Below are 24726 nucleotides of genomic sequence, written 5' to 3' on the forward strand. Positions count from 1 at the left end.
CTTGTTTTTATTGAGCCAGTTCCATGTGCTTTAGAGTCGTGATAAGAATGGATTCTTCTCTCTTGTCAATAACAGCATGCACCTTAAAGGCGTCCCCCAATGACTGGAAGTGCAAAAGTATATAAACACCCTAACAATTCATGGGTTGTATGCCATCATGCATTGAAATATTACATGTTTTTTATTTTAAAAGAGGACAGTAGAACATGGTATAGAAGCTCTAAAATGTATAAACACATGACCTTGATTTTAATCCTCGGGTTCAGCAAAGAAATCATTTTTTTTTTTTTTTTTTTTTAAAAGCATTAATCCATATGCCGATTACCATTGCCCATGAAAGAGAGCAGACATCATGCACTTAACTCAATAAGTAGAGAGGCATCACCCTTTCTTATAGTGAGCATAGTTGTAATCTTAACAATACCCTGGTGTTAGACTAACAAGTCAGGGTGAAGCACTATAAGTCAACTCTGCATTACCACACTGTTTCGGGTTGCATGTCTGGGTAATCTCTTCTCTTTCTTAAACAGGCTGTTCAGCTGAAGCACTGGTGCTCTCCCCCTGCGCCTCAAAATTGCTTAAACTTCCTTGGCTCCTTGTGCACATAATTTTCTGCGCCATGCACCAGTCTAAATCTGATTTCCATATACCTATTGTGGGGGATTTAGTAACTCCAAAATAGAAGCAACGTTATCCTTGTCCACCATCAAGCCTAATTTCCATAACAGTGTCACATATTTGGGAGAGATACCTAATATTATGAGTTTTGCTCATTTACTCATAGACAGAGCTTGATCCCCTCTCTGAAGGACTGTATATGCAGACATAACGTTAATGTATACAAAATGTTTCAAACTAACCCGAACCTTTGAGGCAGAGGTTACAAAATGTTTTACTGAATTTGACCATCTGCATTCTTGTACAGTATATTGTACTTAGAAATTTGTATTGTTTTTTAATAAGATCCTGTTGGGAGCAAACCTTAATTAGGGCATCTTGTGGGATATGGGCATCGAAATCATGTTGCAGTTGTAGATAGCAGAATATCTCTATGTCTCTATTCATTCTTGAGGTGTTCTAATTACACCATTCTAGCTCACTTATAAGTTTCCACATGCACACCAATACCTATGAAGTCCCAGTCTGTAAGTTCCTTCAATAGCTGACTTTTCAAGGGTATCATTGTCCCACAGGTGGGTTGCATTTCTGTCAACGTGTTTGCTCAGCCCGGAGATGCATTTACACAGTTCCATCCCTTCACTACTGACCAAGTGTATTTAGGTAGTCTTGTCAGTCGCATCTTGCTATACAAAGCATGCATATTGTCCTAGGATCCCAATCGAACCCTATAAGAGTGCTCATCCCGTGATGATAAAACAACTCATTTGCAGTTACTCATCGAAATGTCCAATATCATTTACGAACGTCTGGTGAGGCTGTTCCTCCATTGTCCACTCTGACTCAGCATCTGAATAGAAATCCTCAAAGTATCTGGGTACCCCAACCCAATGTAATAGCTGTAATTCAGCCTTTAGGTGTGGAAACAATATCTGGGACCCAATAGGGTTTGGTTTAAAGAAGGTGGAGGAATGTTGAAAGCGTCATCACCTACTACCAGTCGCTTGTCGTAGGACAGCGAGAATTAGCCTCATCCAGTGGCATACCTTCTCATTGAATCTCTCCAGTATTGTTGGAAATTGAGTTACTGGTTGAGAGCGGTTAAACCCTACTCAACCAGCAGCCCCAATTACTGTCAGGGTGAAGTCATGAACAAACCCCAAATTAACCTGTGCTTAACCCTCTGGTAGCTTTTTCCCAATCCGTCAGGCCTAACTTAGAGTCAAAGTGTAAAGTGTTTATGCAGCACTTCAAACAGTAATGAAGTGAAAACACAACACAAGAAAAATCTCACACCAATTTAGATAAATAGAGTAAAATGTAATTAATTATTTTACACCAAAATTACAAATTTCCAATCAGTAGAACCGGAGATATGCAATGTACAAAATGTCAGGTAAGTGAAGTGCCAAAAAGCACAAAATGCCACTCACTGTTAATTGGTCAAGCGAGACGGGGTAAAAGTCACAAGTTCAGGTCAACCGGGATAGACTGAATGCCAGGTAGAGGGACTAGGTTATTCCCACTGAAAGTGTTGCCTTCAAAGCCCAGCACAAAGAGTTCTGTTCATGGTGAAAGGGGCTGCGAGGAGCAGGGAGAGCGTTGCAGATGGTTGATGATGTAATGCGAAGAGAAGGCCGGAGATGGTTGTTGCTTTTGTGCGAAGATCTTGTCAGGCGTCGGGGGCGGAGCTAGCCATGAAGAGAGATGGCTGAATCTAAGCGAGATCCTCTCAGACGCCTAAACTATCCTTCAAAATCCTGCATAACGGAACCTCAAAGACCTGTAAAATAGTGAGAACTGCATCTCCAGAGGCACCGGGTACCTATAGGAGCTGGAAAACTCCACACTGCGGTAAACTACAGCTTGCGGAGCAGCACGCAGCAAACCAGGGCCCGGCCCGGAGAATTCAAAATCAATGCAGCGGACTGCCGTAACAGAAGGGTCCGCGACGCAGGGCATGCAACTCAGCCGCAAAGAGTGGATTTGGTCGGTACGTTCGGAACATCTCACTTAGAGGGCCCCGCGGTGACGAGATTGTGGCGACCTGATCGAGGGAGAATTGCTGCGACTTGAGTGGCAGCGATGGTGCTAGTAGCTGGAGGTGATGGAAGGCGCCCTCCTCAGAGAATGTGCGGTGAGGACATACTGGGCATATAACGGATCGCGCCTGTGATCTGAGAAACGTCCAGTTTAATTACATACTGTAGCAGACAGGTTTTCAATAATGAGGGAGACGCTGCACAGCATAAGGTGGGAGATACGCAACTATAGTCAGGCTCGCATGGCTGGGGGGAAGCAGCTAGCTAAGTGCCGGGGCCACACTACGGAGCTGCGACAGTAGCACTGTATATCGAGGAACAGAGCGGGAGAGTTTGGGAGCTATGGTGGTCCTTCGTGCCTAACTTCGCATACATTTTTCGCTGCGGGTTTGCGGCCAAATTAATCTGCACGCAGAGGAGGTGTGGGCATGACTATACGGACATCTGTTGGATCTTGAAACCTGCCGTTCTGTCCTGACCTGACCCTATGTTCAAGGACATCGCACACTCCTGGTCCGCCTACAGGCAAGCAAATATTGACACAGTGGTGCACATTCCGCATTTGATATCAGCTATAATACTGCAGCAACGTGCAGATCCCATACCTCAAGGTGAGCTGGGATGCTCAAAGCTACCGGTGCGAAGTGGCACACACAGGTAACCTGTAATCATAGGATGTAAGGCTGCTGAGGTGGGGAGAGGTGAGAAGAGACACGAAAGTGTGACCCGGAGGTTCCCCAACGTGTTTAAAGGTTAGCAAGAAGATTTGCTGCGCTCGAATCCTGGCCGGGCAAGTTACTGGCATTGGGTTGCATGTCTGCTTGCACCATACATAACACATCATATAGAAAGTGCATCCATGCTGCTGCAGCGTCTGTTATTGCCCCACTCCGCACCTGCCTGGAACTCTTTTCCTTTTGCAGTGCCCGACGCAGGGGGACAAGCAATACCGGAACTATGGTCAAGACAGACAGGAATCAGCCCAAAATTACCTTTGTACAGGCTAAAAAACAATTAGATCAAGGAGTGGAAGACCAACAATCGACGCAAATGACAACCGGTGCGATGGGAGGGTTCACAAATGATGACGTGCAAGCTATGTTCACCACGATCCAAGCAGCAGTAACAAATATTGATGGTAAAATAGACTCTCTGACGTACCGAGTCGACCGGATGTCTGAACGCCTAGACAAGCACACGTAAAGACTTTATATGGCTGAGCGCCGAATATCCGAAGCCGAAGACTATCAGGTGCAGATGGACACGAAACAAGGCAAAATGGAGAAACATCTGGCGGCCCTGGCTGCGAAAGCAGAAGACTTGGAAGTGAGGTCCCGAAGAAATAATATTCGCCTGACGGGCATATTGGAAACGACAAACATGGGACCAATGGAGCGATACGTCGATCAACTGCTCATCTCTTTGCCGGGGCGGGAGACGTTCTCGGAAAAATTCATAGTCAAGAGAGCGCATAGATCCTTAGCACCAAAACCACCTGCTGGCTCGAGACCAAGACCGATCATAGCACGGATTTTAAATGACAGGGATCGAGATTCAGCACTTCGGAAAGCCAGAGAGTTGGGCAAATTGAACCATGAAGGAATGGATATTTCCCTCTATCCCGACTTCACGGTGTTTGTCCAAGAAGCAAGGAAGAAGTTCGGCCCGGCAAAACAGAAACTGAGAGATTTAAATATACAATATCCTATGTTATACCCTGCCAGACTCAGAGTCATGGACAACGTGAAATCAAAGATTTACAATGAACCCCAGGACACGCTGAAATTCCTCTAACAGAAAGGTCAAGGGAGCTTGCGGAGGAAATCTCCCAGAGGGGATCTGCAAGAACAATCTACTAAATCAGACGTTGAATAACTACGTATTGTATGTGTCAGCGATCACTCCATCATGTATGCAGATTGCTAAGCTGTTGAATAGAGCAGAACTAGGATGGGGAGGAGGCTGCTGCGCAGTACAGGAGTATCCAGCTTTTGGCATATAAATAGTCAAAAAGAATGCAGCAGTCGTCTACAGTTTGGTGCACGTATTTTTGGACATGGTGAAGATGCGCCCATCACTAGAGCATGGGATATGGTCGCTGTGTTTGAACAGATAAGTCAGATGTGTGCGCTTGGTCGTACCCTACTTAAGCAATGTCCAGTACTACCTAATAGTTCATTTTTGGTTTCTAATGCCTCCCATTTATTGTTGGCGAATGTCTCACTAGTAATAATTTGCATGAACGATGTACTATGTTGAGTTTTCTGGTATACAAGTTGACAGGGCGTCTGCCCTTGTGGGGTATTCCACAAGAAATAGGATGGCAGCTCTCGCCCTTTTGTGTGCACCACACCAGTTTATTCATTGTTTTTTTCTTTAGATTTTTTGAAGGTGGGAGGGGATGGTGGGCAAAATGGTAAGCCGATCTGGGATAGGCTCCGTCACATGGGATGGGGCGGAGTGGGATGAGGGTGGGGGATGGGAATGTAAAAAAAAACTGGTCAACATTGGGGATTGTTCGTTCAATTTTTTAACTACACTTGGAATTCACAGCGGAGGTGGTTTCAGTCTGAGGAGGAAGATAGACAGGGCTGATATTAACTCGAGTACCCGAAAACTAACGTTCATAACGTGGAATGTCGCGGACTTCAAAATACGCAGAAAATATGTAAAGTACTAGCATATTTTGATAGACACAGTATTGATGTTGGCTGTATACAAGAAACACATCTTACATCTCTCACTGAAGCAAGGGTGGGTCCAAGATGGGCGACGTACGGCATGGCGTCCTCATTCTCAACGTATGCTAGAGGTGTGCTGCTGTTAATTAAGCGCAGCACTCCATTCCAGCCTATTCATACTATTAAAGACGACCAAGGTTGATATGTAATAGTACATGGAAACTTCGGGGAAACAGCACTGACAATAGTTACGTCCTATGGTCCAAACAATGACGATCCCAGTTTTTTAGCAAACATATGGTCTAAACTTAAGGAATTACCGACCACGACCATAATATGGGGACAAGATTTCAATACATGTCTAGACACAGCCCTCGATAGGTCGACTGGTAACGAAGGGTATGGTAAACAAGCGGCCAAAGTACTAATGGAAGGCATGGAACCGAGGGGGATGACTGACATATGGAGGCTGAGGCACAGAGGACGCACATCAGCAACGCATAACACATGGTCAAGAATAGACTATTGGCTGCTCACACAAGACGCATGCACATCAACACCTACCCAAGACACTATCAGACCACTCACCTGTCTGCCTCTCTCTAGAGGTCCCTACATATGTACCTAGGCAATTCACATGGAGGTTGAAGGGAAGCACCCTCTTGGAACCAGTGTTTCGCAGTGAACTGCAACAAGCTATAGCGGACTATTTTGATTTTAATTCAGGATCAGTGGATAGCACAGGGTTGCTATGGAAGGCATTTTAAGTTACAATCAGGGGCCATTGCATTAGCAAACTTGCTGGGATTTTGAAGGATATTCAGCAGCAATTAAAAAGGATAGAAAGAGATATTACACAGCTTGAGGGAGATAATATACTAACGCAAAACCCCGCGTTGTTGGCGACAATAAGGGAGAGGATGGATGATTACCAAAAATATGCCGCAGACGAGAAAAAATATAAATCACGTAGATATACAGTGCGAAATTATGGAGAGGGAGGTAGACCAGGACAAGCCTTGTCAAGCAAAATCAAGCCGGCACCCACAACTTCCTACATAACACAGATAATAGATAAAGGAAATCACACACTATATGATACCTCATCCGTTTTAGACTGCTTTAAAGGCTATTATTTCCAACTCTATGACACAAGAACCAACGCCACCCCAATAGAAGTTAATCAATATTTACAAGAAGAAGCTCTTGCATGGCTGTCGAACACTCACTAGAAATTCCTAAGGCATCATATCACTAAAAATGAAATTATAGACGCTATAAACTCTTTACGAAATAACAAGGCTCCTGGGCTGGACGGGCTCCCTGGAGAGTTTAACAAAGAATACCAGGATTTGTTGATACGGCACTTAGCCGAAATGTACAAAGAGGCATATGAAGAGGGTAAACTTCCTGCCTCACTAAGAGAAGCCCTCCTGGTGGCGCTTCCCAAGCGGACAAGGATTTAACTAAATGTGACTCTTACCATCCATTATGTTTAATCAATATTGAGGTAAGGATCCTAGCGAAGATTATTGCAACCAGGAAACAGCTCCTGCAGGAGAAGCTACTATTGCCCGATATAGCTGGTTTTGTACCAAACAGATCCACTACTCAAAATATACGCACCATCTTTACACTGTACCACCACTTACACCCAGAGCTCCCAGCAGCAGCAGCCCTGTTGGACATGGTGAAAGCCTTTGATTCAGTTGAATGGGTGTACATGTTCACAGTGTTATGTAGAATGAGCTTTCCAGAGCCATTTCTGAAATGGATAGAACTATTTATATAATGACCCCATTGCTAGAATCCGAATAAATGGGCACACATCAGCTCCCATCAGCATAAGTCGAGGGACGAGACAGGGCTGCCTGCTCTCACTTATTTTATTCACGTTGATATTGGAGCCTTTAGCCTGTAAGATTCGACAACGTCACTCAGAAGCTGCATTACAGTTTCATCTCCGCCCCTTCCAGCATCTCACTGTATGCGGACGATATGGTGGTCTTCACTCGACATCCCAATATACATTTAAATGAACTTATAAGAGAATACGTACGATTTGAGCAATACTCAGGTTTCAAATAAACTGGGACAAGTCAGTGGTCATACCTCTTACATTGGCCACAACACAGCCGACCTGAGATTATCCTCTAAAGTGGCAAATTGACCTGTAAAGTATTTGGGCATATGGATAAAAAGGGATCCGGAACTGCTGATAAGAGAAAACTGTGGAAGGGCGAAGATTAAACTTGAAGAACCGATAGATAGATGGATACAGATGCCCCTTTCGCTAGCAGATATGATTGCACTGCAAAAAATGATAGTCCTACCTACATTTTCATATTTATTTATTATTATTCCTATGTGGCTAACACAGGCAATGTTCACTAAACTGAGGGCGGCCATGCAGAAGCTAACATGGGAGGGAAAACAGGCCAGAATAACCTGGGATATATTAACGAAACCGTACCACACGGGAGGTTTCGGGGCACCAGATTTCCAATTATATTTTTATTGCGCACAGGCACAACAGGCTCACTATTGGCTACAACCCCTTGAGTACATACCACACGTGTCAGTAGAAAGGGATAGTGTGCAACCAACTCAACTGATAGCCTATGTGTCGGACCCAAAGTCCTTTACTCACAGTGACAGGATTCAAACAGTGCCCTGTACTTCAAGAGTATGGTATACGCTAGCATGTCGGGCGCAGAAACTCCCCATTTATGCGTCATCAATCCCTATCGCGCACCACCCGAAACTATCAGTTACGCAAGAGAATTTTTTTTTGCAACTGCGTGGGGAAATGAAACTATCCACTATGATAGATATGTTGCCTCACAGTAATTTTATTCAAAGGGAGGACGAATCATTAAGCACTCATAATACACTCATGAAGCTGTTTGCCCATTTGCGACTGCAATTGGTGATTAGGGAGCTATATGCATCATTTCCAGAAGAACCACCACAATTGCAAGCATTGCAGACACTATTGACAGCACCTAGTCGCCGAAAATGAGTTACACGCTCATATAACGCATCACAGTCAAAACAAGGTGGGATCACGAACAGGTCGCTTACCCTCATAGCTGCTAATACACATTCCTCCCCAGTGCTGCGCTGTCCATTAGAACTAGTGCTGAATGGACGTTCAATGGTCATGCGCAGCACTGGGGAGGTAGCGCTGCTGACGACCATTGGCCGTCAGCAGCACTTAAGGGGTTAATAAGTGGGAAGTGCTAATAGAAGACAACATAGGTGAGCGGGATCTGGAATATAGTTGCACACAACTACAACTTATGACAATAAACTGCAACTCGCCTATAATACACTTTAAACTCCTCCATCAATTTTACTATACCCCAATTCAGTTTCACAGAAATGGCCTTCGATCACATGATAAGTGTTATAGATGCGACACACTACATGCAGACTTCTTACACAAGGCATGGGCCTGTCCACAGATAAAAAGGCATTGGCAAGAAGTTACGGGAGCTCTTCCAGCTATGCTCTCTGAACTGATACCAAATGCTCCTCTTGCTTGCTTGGAATATACAAACTCAAGCCTGCAAAAAGACGGAAATTCTTGGCCGTAGCGCTTCTGCTGGTTAAACACCGTGCTGCTATCAGATGGGGCAGCAAAAGTCCCCCTAGATTTAAAGACTGGCTTACGGATATGTCCTATTGTAGTGAAACCTTGGAGGTTTACGTGGAGGAATTACTGCAGACATCAAACCTCGAGATTTCTGGGAACCCTTGACGCAATATCTTCAGACTATACAGGTGGACGGTTGAAAAAAATAGTATTGGCGATACAGTAGAATATATGATACCTGTGTCAGCTTGCTGGTGAGCGGAGAATAGAGGTAATATTTAAACTTGTGTCTAGAAATGTATTGAATTATATTTGTATGTTGTACACTAAGGAACCTCTGGACATGTCTGGAAATTCGAGATGTGATGATATGTTTATTAGCTTCCCCAGGCACAGAAACAGATGAATATTGATGTATAAATGTGATGTAAATTTATACCACGAACAGCTGTGTTATACTGAAAAATGTGCTTTGTCGATGTTGACCGGAAACAATAAACACATTTTAAAAAAAAGATCTTGTCAGGCATCATGAACGGTAGTTGCTGGTGCTTTGCCTTTGCGTTAGCGGTCACCGTAAGCTGTCGATGTTGTATCATGAACTGCAGATCTCGCACTGCTGGGCTTCGCTGCCATTTGCGGGGACACAAAGAGTAGGGTCCACCAGAGCTTAGCGTTGGCACATCAAAACAGGAGGTCAACTGGCTGTTGCTTGGTGTCACTTCAGCATGGGATAAAGGGTGGAGGTCCAGTTTTCCTTCTCAGCAGGCAGGCAGGGCAGCAGTACACAGATCAGCAGAGTAGCAGGACAGCAGTCCTTCTTCTGTAGCATCCACAGGTCCAGGAGTGTACTGAAGAGTTGGGTCTGATGGTCTACTATTTATATCTGGTGCCTTCTTTTAACTAGGTGAAGTTTCTAGAGAATTCCCTTTGAAGTTCTTCAGGTTTCCTGCCTCCCATGCCTTGCCTACAAGTTGGCTGCATGAATAATGCAGTGGTGACAAGTCCTTTTTGTGAAGGTAGAAACAGCCTATTCAGTTAATGTGGGGCCATCCAGGCACACCGAATCCCCCTACTATGTTGCTGTCTGGAAAGAATAAACAAAGTCCAAGTGCCAACTACAACCAGTCATGTCACCCAGGAACAGACTTAGGAAGCAAATAATTAGGACAGAAAAACTCAAACGTTCTAAAAGTGGAATTTTCTGAATTGTAACTTAAAATTCAACTTTACCATTAAAAGGATTTTTGAGTACAATTTCTCGGACACCAAACATGAAATGTTGACCTGTTCCCCAATCAGAAGTTGCCACTCATTAAATGTAAAACAGCAACCTAATGTTAACCTATGGGGGAGGTAGGCCTTGCAATAAAGAAAAACATCTTTAAGAGTTTTTCACTTACCAGGACATGTAAAAGTTAAAAATACAGGTCCAACTTTTTAAATGCCCAATGGGCTGTTTAGGACCTACCCTAGGGCTGAATGCTATGTATAAAAAGTTTTAAGCCTGACAAATAGTTTATTTTGTTAGGTAGAAATGGCAGTTTAAAACTTCACACATAGGCTCCAATGGAAGGCATGAGACATCTTTAAAAGGGCTACTTAAAAGGGTGGCACATTAACTGCTGCAGGCCCATTGCATTTAATTTACAGGCCCTGGGCATGTGTAGTACCACTTTAATAGGGACCTACAAGTAAATAAATGTGAACTTTTGTTTTAAATAACATGCTTTTACTATTGTGGTATTTACAACAAGGGGTGGTGAGGGACAGAGTCTCTGAATTAAGCAGAAAACTCTAACCCAGTCAAGAGATCAGGGCTAGATCCAACACCGTTTTTTAGCTCACTGCACCATCCCAGTTTCAGAACCTGGCTGTATGCAAATTAGTCTGTTCCTGTCCCAGTGCATGATGGGAACAGGGCAAACCAAACTACAAAAGCCAATTCTTACACTGGGAAGGAAACAAGCTCCCGGGGACCGGTTTCTGGCATTACAGCCGTCTTCGGCCCGGTTTGCTTGAATCCTGATGGTGCAATGAGCAAGGGACTCACATCTGAGTATACCCTTCCACGCTTAGGGTGGACAAAAATATTTACAACAAGGGGTGGTGAGGGACAGAGTCTCTGAATTAAGCAGAAAACTCTAACCCAGTCAAGAGATCAGGGCTAGATCCAACACCGTTTTTTAGCTCACTGCACCATCCCAGTTTCAGAACCTGGCTGTATGCAAATTAGTCTGTTCCTGTCCCAGTGCATGATGGGAACAGGGCAAACCAAACTACAAAAGCCAATTCTTACACTGGGAAGGAAACAAGCTCCCGGGGACCGGTTTCTGGCATTACAGCCGTCTTCGGCCCGGTTTGCTTGAATCCTGATGGTGCAATGAGCAAGGGACTCACATCTGAGTATACCCTTCCACGCTTAGGGTGGACAAAAATATTTACAACAAGGGGTGGTGAGGGACAGAGTCTCTGAATTAAGCAGAAAACTCTAACCCAGTCAAGAGATCAGGGCTAGATCCAACACCGTTTTTTAGCTCACTGCACCATCCCAGTTTCAGAACCTGGCTGTATGCAAATTAGTCTGTTCCTGTCCCAGTGCATGATGGGAACAGGGCAAACCAAACTACAAAAGCCAATTCTTACACTGGGAAGGAAACAAGCTCCCGGGGACCGGTTTCTGGCATTACAGCCGTCTTCGGCCCGGTTTGCTTGAATCCTGATGGTGCAATGAGCAAGGGGCTCACATCTGAGTATACCCTTCCACGCTTAGGGTGGACAAAAATATTTACAACAAGGGGTGGTGAGGGACAGAGTCTCTGAATTAAGCAGAAAACTCTAACCCAGTCAAGAGATCAGGGCTAGATCCAACACCGTTTTTTAGCTCACTGCACCATCCCAGTTTCAGAACCTGGCTGTATGCAAATTAGTCTGTTCCTGTCCCAGTGCATGATGGGAACAGGGCAAACCAAACTACAAAAGCCAATTCTTACACTGGGAAGGAAACAAGCTCCCGGGGACCGGTTTCTGGCATTACAGCCGTCTTCGGCCCGGTTTGCTTGAATCCTGATGGTGCAATGAGCAAGGGACTCACATCTGAGTATACCCTTCCACGCTTAGGGTGGACAAAAATATTTACAACAAGGGGTGGTGAGGGACAGAGTCTCTGAATTAAGCAGAAAACTCTAACCCAGTCAAGAGATCAGGGCTAGATCCAACACCGTTTTTTGAGTCCCTTTACTATTGTGGAGCACAACGCTGAGAGTCACAATTTACACAAAAATATATACACCAAAGCACACATTAAAACGCTTAAGAATTAAAGAACGAAAATTATTTAACTTACAGTTTCAAATCTGTATATTGGATTGATTTAAGTATGCCTTTTAGTTTTTACAACCAGTTTGGAAGTTACAAAATAGAGCCAGTGTGCTCTAGACATTGTATTTTGATCGAAGATATCGCTGAAGCTTGTTCAACCCCCATATATTTACCAATATTTTAGTCATCTTCTTCCTTTCAACAGGTAAAAGATATTGTGGCACAGCAGACAAAAGAATGGTCAGAAATGGTTAACACCCATACCGCAGAAGAGCAAGAGCTTCGAGACAGCCATCTAAATCAGCAGTGTGATCTGCTGAAAAAGCTGCTTATAGGTGTCCATGAGCAACAAACTCACCAACTGAAGACATCACAAGAAAGGTGAGCCAGGCCTCTGATTCTGAGCGCTCAAGGCGTGTGTGCAGTATTCTTGACACAGACACTTTATTCAAACAGAAGATAGTGGATAGAAAAGCCTTGTTCTTTATATATGTAGAATAGTTAGAATTATGCGGTATCACACAAAGTGCACCAGTTTTTTGCATTAATGCTGGCTGATGTTTGATATTCCAGGAGTGGGTTCTGTGCCTTCTGGAGCATGTTGAAAAGATAGTACCTGAAGGGAATAGTCCTCAGCCTGTCAAGATATTGCGATTGCTTAAAAGGAGTTTCATGGGTGGCGGTGAGAAAGGTCAACCAATTGAAGATGGTGAGGGTTTATCAATGATTGGTGCAGAGCACTGCACTGATTTACTTACCATTCTAAAAACTCATAGGTGCAGCCTAAAATAGAGCAGCACCGAGTGAGCGCCTGCATGGCCATTAGTAAGTTATTCACTTTATATGAATTACAAACAATTATGTTCAATCAATGCTCACGGATGCCACTGCAAATATGTTTGCTCATCAAAAGCAAGCCTTATTATACAACAATCATGCAAAAGGATGAAATATTGAGGGATATCACTGTATAGGACCCCAGAATGGCTATGTAGACGTGGATTGGTGGATAAACTGCGATGTGTCTGGTGCTTGACCTCTTGTGCAAATTTCTTGCATTTAGCATGGGAAAGCCTTAGTGGATATTTGGAGTCCCTCTTGGATGCACTGAATGAGATGACTGGGCTGCGGCTGGAGCGTACCCCTCTTCTCGCTCTATTGGTATATGTTAAGGAGGTCCCCCTTGAGGTCCGTGGGCTGGTCTCGCTCCTGCTGCTGCTGGGCAAGCGGCGATGTGTTGGGGACGCTGCTTGAGCCCCTGTCTGGAAGACTGGCTCTGTGATGCTGCGTACTGTCAGGGCCAATTGCCTTCTTTCTGGGACTTTATGCCGATATGCGCCTGCACGCGAGATATTTGAGAACCCTTACAGACCTATATGCACCTGCGGAATTCTGCTGACTCTGTGTCCTTTTAGATGAGTGAGCTGATGAGTAGTGTGCATTGTTCACCTTGGGAAGTGCTGATTGACGTGTGCTTGCACCTGTATGATAGAACATTGCCTTTTAGTGGCCTGCTGAGAAAGTGCTGCTTGCCCAACCTGAATATAGTCTGTTATGGGCCGACCATCTCCCGGGCCGTCTCCCCCGTCTTTTCCACCTCTGCTTGTTCCTGATCCCTTTCATTCTGCACCAAGACTATCAATATTGTATATTCACACATATAATTCTTAACACTTTTTAAGTCTTTATTTGCTTTGTGTGTCTCTACCACTGACTTCTTGTAGTTGTACTTCTTGCGCAAAAATTTCAATAAACAAGTAATTAAAAAAAACAAATATGGAGGGATATCGGTGAGGGCAGAGCCAAACTACTTGAGGTACAGAGAACACTGAAAACTGAACTGTTCCATACCACTGTTACCAGTGCTGTGCTCGAAAGAGGCAAGAAATTGAAGAATATTTCCCCCCACTGACTGAATTCTTAACATCCCCATCTAAACGCAATATACAGACTCTTGCTCACCTGCATCACTTCGAAAAAAATCTGAAAGGCTAGGCTAAGTGCTTTATAAAGCTCCAAAAATAAATAAAAACATTAAGAGCACAATTTGCTTGGGTGTAGACCAGTGATCAAATGCACCATATGAAGAGCTCTCATTGTATTATTGTGGAGAAACTCATCTACCCATGTTTCCATCTCCATTGTTTCATTAATGATAGTTAAATGCTTTTGGATGCCTTTATTTCACTGGAAAATTGGAAGGGAAATTCAATGTTTTGCTCAAATGTTGAGTATGCTGGGGGTAGAGGGCCTTGCTCAAATGCTTGCTTGTGGAGAGACGGGGAGGTTGTGGCAGGCTCAGCAGTGCAGAGGGAGTCTGGATAGGCAATATATTGAATTAAAAACACAATGCAAAGCACACCAGAAAATATCACAAAAAAAGTCACACTGCTCATTTAATGTTGAAAGAAGGTTTTCAATAACAGATGTTCATGGGATCTGAGCTTTGAATAGGTCCACTTTTAAAGGAAATATAAGGTAGGTTTTATAAGAATTGTACTCTTGGATTCCTTACCACATAAGCTCAAATCATGGCACAGAAAAATGATGTCCTCACCTGCATACAGACAAAACACATATGATGAAAAATCCAAGAACGCATGCATCAAGATCCATGAGTTAGACCCATGATAATGAACGCCAGGCTAAAAACGGCTCCTTCATCCAAATTTCCATGCTCATCAGAATGTGACTAATGATGTTCACTTGCTAGGTGTTTCTTACTGTGCAATATACAAAGTGAATTTCCTCAACGTTATTGTTATGCTAACCCTGGGATGTGAATACTATCAGTTTGCACCTTTTCCCTAAATCCACAATAAGGAATACACCCAAAATATTTAACTGACTGATAGAAGACGGGGGAAAAAACTAACTTTCTAACCTAAATTACGATTGTAGCATATCATCTAGACAGTAACAAAAGGATCTCTGTGACAAAATCAGTAACCCACTAAGCTATGCACATAAAATACTGTTCTGTGATTGGCGTAGAACACACTCTTTGCAGCAGGCATATTAACCCTCTGTTCTGCCTTAGATGAGTCAAAACTGCCATTAGACAACACTCCTATCTCTCTTCAGCAGGCTCATCAATCACCAGAGTAATCTTGCCACTTTTATTGTTGCCTGAAAACTGTTGGATATACAGGGAACTCTGAAGCACTTTTAAAACTACTGTACTGCTGCAAAATGCGCCCCCAGAAACAAAAGCGGACCCCTGCCTTCCAGCCTCCAGAGGAAAAGCCAGATGCTTGGTCCCGCCAGTCCCGCATTGACTATGATCGTTAAGATAGTCCCGCTGACTGGTTCATAAAGCTATTTGCACATTTATGTCTGACTTACAGTCTGTTACTAGTTCAAAACAACTTACAGTCTGTTACTAGTTCAAAACAACTTTTGTAATTCAAAGAAGACAGTCTCAAACACTCAAATGTATTTTTCACAGAGCTTTCCATGTGAGTAAATATCTTCGTGTGTGTGGGGGGAGGGGCTGGGGAACATTTTTACATGGCAATGCCCGCTACATTTCTAAACACTGACAAACGTTCAATCCATTTTTTTTTTACCCTTTTCCTTGTTGAAAATTCTCAGACATTTATTCCTGCAAACGAGCAGTAGCAAATTCCTTTCGATGGTGCTTAGTGGATTGGGACACATTCAAAATTGGTGGCTTTCCAGATGGGAAAATATTTTTCTCGTAGAAAAAACAGAAAAACATTAGCAAGTGAAAAGGGATTTCACAAAACGCTTTCGGATTATTTCTGAAAAGCTACAAGTGGTTCACATTTCAAGGCTTGGCCTTGCAAATGTCAAAAATCTGCATGCTTATATTTATGACTATTTTTATGAATCGGATCTGTAACTCTTTGAAATTCCTTCATTGATGACTAAAGACCCATGTGTAGATAGTTATGCAATTCATCTGTTCTAAGAAGCACACAAGTACCAGTCCCCAAGTCCCAGTTAGCTGAAGGGTATATAGAACTATTTTGGCCCTGTTTCAATGCACAGGCCAATGCAATTAATTCCAATTTTGAATTACCTAAAGCAGGGGTCTCCAAACCTGTCCTGGAGGGCCGGATCCATGCCAGATTTTTTGGAAATCCCCATTGAGATACATGTAGTAATTTTAAAAATCTGGCATGGATCCGGCCCTCCAGGACCGGTTTGGGAACCCCTGACCTAAAGACTGATCCAACACTCGTGTTTCTTGTTGGAGGAGCACACCTTGAGATTACGTTCATGAACAAACCATAGCTATTCATGATTTCTCCTTGATTCACCTTGAATGCCTATGGTTTTCTTCTTAGACTGCAGATTAGAATAGGCCATCACTAGAAAATTTTCGTCTGCAATTACAACTTGCTTGCACCCCTTTAATGTTGTCATCGTTTTCAGGTTGCAGATAATTTTGAGAATAAAAGGGATGGCTCCATTTATGCACTCAGGGTGCAGTATCCTGACAACCAAACTGTAAATCAGGCCCTTAGTCTTTGGTGAATCAAACAAATTAATTGTGATAAATCATGCTATTAAGTGTCACATTTTAAACATACATGGCAAGGATTTATCTAAAAATTGCAATTTCTACAAATATGCAAAAGTGCAACAATTGCATTTAAATGTAGTTTCTTTAAAAATAGGCAACAAATTATACTTTATGTTTCTGTAATCGTACTACCCCTTGACTCTCAGGGTTTGCCTTCAATTCCTGCTACTTTATAAAGATGTGAGACTTCTATCGTCCGCAAATGTTCCTAGAGAAAATCATTTTGTTAACCATGGTATTAAGAGTGACTGCCTTTAAACTGGGCCATGCTCCAGTATAGACACCTATGAAACAAGACTTCTATTTTCTTTATTCAATTTTTTTAAGTATTTTAAAACGCCAATTTTTAACCCTTTAAAACACATTTATCTAACATTTTATATACTATTACTACCGTAGATCAAGAATAGCCCAGAGTTCCAATCTTAGTTGGCTGTGAAAAACAATATATAGATGTATAGGGAACTCATAGCTGTTAATCAATGAATTCCCAGATTTAATCAAACGCATCCCTCCTATTCCTCATGGAGTAGGTCGTTCATTCTAGAGTGAGTAATTTTGAGAGTTCTTTAATCCGTCCACCCACTTTGGTGAAGCTGTCACCTTTACATTTTTGGGAAAAAAAACTTCTTAGCACATGCCTCTAGTTTTTTAACTTGACCATAGCATGGAGAAACTCGGTTTCGTAATAGCAATTTTTTCCATGATAGGCACTTCAGTCTTTACAATTTACCTGGATCTTTCCATTACCAACTTACACAGAGTTAAAGTTCTGAAGCACTCCAACTACATATGTTTATAGCCGATACTGCAGCATTTCTAATGAATGTCTGACTCAACCAACTTTAGACTTGTCATTTACATAGATTTCAAGTGTTATCTGTTTTGCATCTTGTTTTGGGTGTGCCTCCGAGGTATGCCTATCTGAACTTTCAAGATTGAGGCAAGGGTTTTCTTCTATTTATTTTCAGAGTTATGAACACATAATACATCAGCTCAGTGAGCTCCACATTTTCAGAGCACCTCCTTCATACTAAGTCTGGAAAAGAAAACATGCTAGGATCCAGACAAGCCACACCACCCTGGATTCCCTTGGGCCTTTAGACTTTAATTGCAGACTGAATCAGAACCTGAATATTGTAGTCTTATGGGAAGTGAGAGGAAATTGGGATTTGTTTGGGCATTGTTTTGAAATACGGGCCAGCAGAGGGGGTAAACCCCCTACTGCATCTTCCTAGGGGAAAAAATACTGTGCCAATGAGGACCAATGTCTAAATGGTCAAGCACCTTGCCGATTCCTTTTCTCACTTTTATCCATGATAGTCCGGTGGACTTTCAAACCCCCAGGAGCACAGATTGGGGTGTTTATCGCCTACCTGCCCATCCCATGGAGGACGGAAAGTCGAGGAGACCATCAGGTGAAAAGTAGGAAACAGAATGGGGGGGGACTTACCCATCCAAGCTCTGCATATTGCCCCCCCCCCCTCCCCCCCAGACACCAGTCTTTCGACCACCCCGGAGAGAATGAAAGGAGTGTTAATCTCCTCCAAGCCAACCCATATGTCAAAATGACACCCAAAAGGATCCAGTATTCCTCTTCTAGGCCCTAGGGCAGAAAGGCTGTTGGGGTTTATGTAGCGGGAATGCAGCCTGACCCCAGTACCTGCTCGCACACACCCCATTCTTTTAAAAATAATATCTATGTCTAGTGGGCTTTCTGCCCACCACAGGTAAATCTCCTCAGTCTGATCAGCAGAAAGAGGAGCAGAAAGGCTATTGGGGCATTTAGGGTGGGAATGGTGTTGTGGCCTGATGACTGAGTGCTGCAGCCCCACCCCATTTCTATTTTATATGTATAAAATCTTTGGATCAAGTGGGCTTTCTGCCCCCCTCAGGAGGGAATATTGTCTAGTGAGTTGTCTGCCTTATGGTAAGGGCAGTTGGAAGGAAACCTACACTCTGTCTCCCAGGAAGGCAGAAGAATTGTTGGGGACTTTAGGGATTGGAGTTTGGCCCGATGCCAGTGCAGTTCACCCTACCACACTTTTTTTCCATCAATATAAAAATCAATTGTGTCTAGAAGGCTTTCTGCCTCTTCCAGGCAAGGGCAGATTTTGTTAAATCCCCCAATCTGATCCCCATGATGGGCCTAAAGGTTGTTAAAGCCTTCAGAAGTGTGGATAACACCTGATGCTTTGGTATGCTGGTCCCCACCCCATTTCTTTTTTGTATGTATTTACATTCCTGATATATAGTTGACTGCCACTGCTCCAGTATGGTCTTCACTTTCGATCTGGTTGAAAATTTCTCTGCAGGCTACCCTGCTGAATCATTTCAGACAAAATGTTCTTTTCTCCGGTCTACCAATCAACATTTGTAGGGCAGGCAAGATGAATATTATAACAGTTGGGAATCTGCGAGGTATATTTACATAACATTAGCAAATTCCTGACTGAATATATATTTTCCCGCTGCAGATTTCCAACTGTATACACTATTTACATCTTTTATGTTTATGATAAAATTAAAGCGTTTATACGGAATTATATGTAAGATCTTGTAAGTGGCACCAGGTAATCCTCGCTTGTTGTCACTGAGAGTGGTGCTGGCACATTTTAGCAAAATGATGCTGCACCGTGGCATCCGGCTCTTGAAAATAACTCCAGAGTATTGCCCATTCAGTGTGCCGTATGAAAATGAGAACTGTCAAAAAGAAAATGATATCCATAAATAAGAAACTTAGGGACTCGTATACACAGTGCTTTAACTGGCACAATCCCTCAGATTTGTCAGTCAGAGTGTCTGTGGCTGCTAAAACACTTTTCCAAATGTACTATACCAATTTAATCATCAGGAAAAGGTTTTGCCAATTGTTAAATGGGCTTAAGAAACATTGAAGAATCAGTATTTGGAAGGGTAAATTTGATGCTGTTCCTTCCAAATACTGATTTCTTAAGGTGTGTATTAATGTTTTACAACCGAAATCCAGTCGCAAAACACCAATCGCAAAACATTAATATTTTAACACCAACTCAAAGGAGTTTTTATCCCATTCACAAATGGGAAGGGGACCCAAAGGGATATCTTTCCCTTTGTGAATGGTGAAAAAAAAATTATGAGCAGGCAGTGGTCCTTGCCTATTCTTAAAAAAAGTTTGTAAACATTTTTATTTTATTTTTCTATTTGCATCCCATTTTCCTTTTAGGAAAATAGGCTGCATTAAAAAAATGCTTTATTTGAAAGCAATCACAGACATGGTGGTCTCCTGACCACAGCAGGTAACCATACCTGTGCTTGTAGCCAGTCATAGTGGGTAAAAAATGTTGACATACTTCATTATTATTTATGAGGTAAGTTGAATTACGACCCACAACAATTCTCTTCCGACCTAGTAACACATAGTCCAGTTTGCAAAAATAAGAGAGCATTCAGTAAAAGTCAGAGCACAAATTGTGACCCCTTTTATCTAATGCATTATTCATACTTAGACTCTTATTTACTATTGGGCAAGTGATTTCTTCTTAAATGAGATGAAAACAAGGAATCAATTCTTCTATTGTGTTCTCCCTCGATGATGGGAACAAATTGTAGTAGTAGGAAAGAGTGGCCTTTATGGTAAATAGCTTTGTACAAGAGGATGTTGTCTTGATTTCATCATTGTTTTCATTATCAAATAATGGGAACATTCATCTACTGAAACTCTGAATTGCTATGTTGTTCCAGGATGTTGCTTTGCGTTGTGATGTAACGTTATATGTCCTCTTATGTCATGTCATGTTAGGTTAGGTAATGTTATGGTGTTAGTTGTATTAGCTTGTTATATGGCATGGTATAGTGTCATGCTGTGTTGTGTAATTTTATGTTATTTAGATGCATGTTGCCCAAGGCTCAGTCTTCTTTGTGGGATGAACATGTGCGTTATTCTTTATGTAGAGTCATAAACACACAATGTCATGATGAATCAGACGTCTGCTCGTGGCATGGCAGACATTTCTGAGGGTGCTGCTATTTCTGCTGAGCTTGTTTAGTATTATATCACATATAGGTGAGTGAACTATCATAATTCTTTTCGATTTACGTCACCGGTCTTGTTTCTAAAAATAACACTGTCTGCCACAAAAAAGCGGAGAGCAAAGTAGCACACTACTAACAATGAGGTAGCATGAAACTAAATAGTACACCTGGGTGCAAATTACTGCAGACAAAAAAAAACAATACCTCGGACTGTAAAAGTAATTAGTAAAAGACGGTTTCGGTGCTGCAGAGACTGACATGTTGTCCGATCATGTAAACTGGATAGAAAGTGAATGATTCTGCACTGCTTCCTGACACGTTTTCACTTATTACCATGAATGTCCCTATGACATTTGCACCGTTGACCAGTGAAAACCTGACAGTTGCAGTTAATGATCAGTGCAACAGAAAAATATTCTGCATCAGTTGCTCTGTGCAAATGTCTGTTCAAGAATGGGGTATTGCTGCCCGTCACAACTGCAAAATTGACCAACTTCAACGAAAAAGTGCCGTTCACGGATGCAATTTACATGACCTCGCCTGGTTTTGCCTCTTCACTTCAGGAATATTACTGCTGAATCACACAATAAACGACATTTACTTTTTTTGCTTCATCGTGTGCATTCTGCATACATCATTAAGCCATAAACAAAATCCACTCGGCAGTGCTGAGTTTTCTATGTTAGTGCTGATTTATCAATTTTGACAACATATGAATGTCTGGGTTCTTTCTATTGTATGATTCTTTACTCGGCATGCTATAGGGCACAGTTGATACCTCACTACTCTTTAATTTGAATGTTTTTCCACAGGATGTAACTTCACTTACCTTCATTATGTTTGTACAACTGCTTCCGCCAACTTTGTACAGCTCTCTGACTCCCCTGTGGGTCTTGTTCGCGCTTTATAAAACTTTTCAAATAAATAAACAAATGTTGGTTCAAACTGTCGCAAAAAGAACAGGAGCAACATGTACACTGTTGTATATGCAATAAGCTTCGAAATAGGACCTGATGAAAGCACACAGTACGAGCTCAAAATGAAACAGTGATATTGGAAAGGGACTGTCTAACACACAGGTAAACATGATAAGGGTTTCTAACAAACCAGTGCATATGAAGTGCTTAATATTGAGCAACAAAATTACGAGAATCAAAACTTTAAGCGCACGATCTAGGTCTCTAATTACTGTTGGTTTTCAGACACAATATAAAGTCTCTATTTAAATGGGTGTGAAAAAGATGAGGATAGGCTGGCAACATTAATCGTCAAATATTAAGCCTATATATATCCTTAGGTCAGGTGATATATGGTTGATCTGTCCAAATTCCTGTCACTGTCTAAAGAGAATAACCGTCTTGTGTGGCTGGAACCTATGGGAGTTTCGAGTGGTTTTATGTAATTTTAGATGCAGAAAGCTCTTGTAAGCGTAGCGCATGCCATGGTTGCTACGATACCAGTGCTATTAGAGCTGTACTTATATCTAAGGTGCACTTATGCGGTACAAACCACTGCAACGAATAAACATGCCTTTTCTTTGTTTAGATGGAGGATGGGGAACAGAAGGTATTGATCAAAATAAGCAAATGGTATTAAAAGGCTAATGTGCACCAGCATCAAAATAGGCAATTGCTCTTCTATAATTGCAATTATTACGGAATCACAATTATAGAATCGCACTTGCCTATGCATGTAGGAATCGCCAAAAAATGTGCGATTACTACACATTCCTTAATCGCAACTCGCAATTGAGGAATGGCTTCCCATTCATTCGTATGGTCCTAAAGGCCCATAGGAATGAATGGGAATTGCATGAGCAATTTGCAAGTACCCACTAGGTACTCGCAAATTACGGATTCAATTTCAAAGGTGAAAGGGTGATGCAGCCCGAATGCAAAAATACTGGTGGTTGCATGTGGACCTAAATTTAGAAATACACTTCATGAATTGATACATTTATGTGTGCTAAGGAGTGGCTTTGTCCCTGGCCTTAGCCATGTCTATAAGACAAAGTTGAATGATGTACATTTCAAAGGACAAAGGACCCTTGTTGATTACCATATATTTTCTTTTTAGCAGGCTTTGTAGTACATGCTGTCCTGCAAGAAAAACGTAATTGTTTATGATCAGAAACATTTTCATCATTCATCTTTTCATCAGATACTTCCATAGGTGGATAGGTTGATTTAGCCTGTAATTCCACATAACTGGGCTGGGGACCAAACACTTCTAAACCCTTTCAAGAGGAGCCCTGTGAGAAATTGGATTGTTGGTTGACTGGGGTGTGAGCCCTGTTCAAGCAACAGGCACAATTCCTTGCAGGGTGAGCCACACAAAAGTCAATAAATTAACCTTTGCTAAACCCTGGGTAAATTGTCTGGCTTAACTGAGAGGCAATGTGTAAAGTATTTATGCAGCGCATTAACAATAAAAAAGGGAAAACACAACACAAGAAAATTCCCACACCATTCTGGAAATAAATTACATTTCAATACATTCTTTTACACCAAAATGACAGACTCCCAATCAGTAGAACCACAGTTATGAATTTTTTAAGCTTTTGGTAAAAACTAGTGTCTAAAAGATCAACACGCCAACTGCGGACATCTCGTCACATGTGATCAGGTCATAGTCGAAAAATATGGCAGACCGGGCGGTTTGCATACAAGAAGTGGTCTGGGCCGGGTCAGCGCATCCCTTCGAACTTAAAAGAAATGATGAGAAAAATATTCTGGGAAGGCAGAGTTCAGTGGGGCAAGGCTGTGGGCAGTGTCCAAGGAGGGTGCGTCGTTGACGTGGAACCTTGAGTCGAAGACGCAGTGAAGATTTCTATATTCAGACTTAATCTCTTGTTTGGAAGTTGAAAAACTCCAGTGGGACGAGACAGAAGGCTGTAGCTGAAGACAGTTACAACAGACTGGATACCGTTTGGGCAAAGGTACTCTAAAAAAGATTTGCTGATTCGGAGAAGAACTTAGCTGGAGAAGCTGTGAAGTCAATCTGACAGGCCATGCATCTTAGACGGATAGGCAAGCAGGTTGGTCCTGGTCTCTTCCTGATTTTTAGAGCAGTTTTTGTCCCTATATTTTTTAAGTGCTCAGTTTTGGGATTTGGCCATCTGGGCACTTTTAGCCCCACAACCAAGGGTCCAAGACTAGTGGAACACCACTTGGGGGGTTCAGGACTTAGTCAGACTGGGTCCAGGTGCAGGTTCAAGATGGTGGGAGCCATTTGTGTCCCTGTGGCTCTGAACAGGAGGCTAGCAAACTGGCCCTTGGAGTCACTCTCATAGTCCTGGGTTCAGGTGAAGATGTGGAGGGCTCAGCAGCAGGGCTGGCCTCTGTGGTTTCAAGGCAGGCTCCAGGCAGCAAATCAGTCCTTTCAGGTACAGCAAAGCAACCTTGCAGAGTGCACAGCAGGTCACAGCAGCAGGCAGTCCTCTAGAGAGTCTTTATGTAGGTTCATGAGTGAACTGAAGAGTTGGTGTCTGAGGTTCTATGGTGCTCTCCTTCTGAAAAGTGGGAGAAGCCTATAGACAGTGTCTGTGAAGTGGATGGAGTTTCTTGCCCCCCTTTTCTGCCTCCAAACTGGATGCAGTGCCAATGTGGAGTTGATAAGTATATATAAGGGTACACCCCTAAGATAGGCCCTGGACAGCCAGTGGGTTGGGTGAAGTGTATTAAAAAAATTAGGACATGTTCGTTTAAGTATTCCTTGTCATGGTAGTGAAATATACTTCAATTCATTTTCACTACTGCAAGGCCTTTCTCTCCTATAGGATTACATTGGGATTGCCTTATTACTGTGTGTAAGTGCAATTTCCAATTTTTAAGAGATGGGACCCCCAAATTTGGTGTCTCTGGAATCACAGTTTAATAACACAACTTATAGTAAAGTTGG

At 42.5% G+C, this 24726-nt stretch overlaps 1 protein-coding gene across 5 annotated transcripts in view; it reads left to right on the forward strand.

Annotated features, from left to right (window-relative positions):
- PLCB4 (phospholipase C beta 4) overlaps positions 1-24726 on the forward strand; it is a 1177624-nt gene that overhangs the window by 1058687 nt on the left and 94211 nt on the right. For all 5 annotated transcript variants that reach the window (XM_086927702.1, XM_086927703.1, XM_086927699.1 and 2 more), the window contains one exon: positions 12466-12641. In XM_086927702.1, the coding sequence (XP_086783828.1) occupies positions 12466-12641 (176 nt within the window). The remainder of the gene's footprint in view (positions 1-12465; positions 12642-24726) is intronic.

Source organism: Lissotriton vulgaris, chromosome 6, assembly GCF_964263255.1.
Source record: "Lissotriton vulgaris chromosome 6, aLisVul1.2, whole genome shotgun sequence".
Classification (NCBI taxonomy): Eukaryota; Metazoa; Chordata; class Amphibia; order Caudata; family Salamandridae; genus Lissotriton; species Lissotriton vulgaris.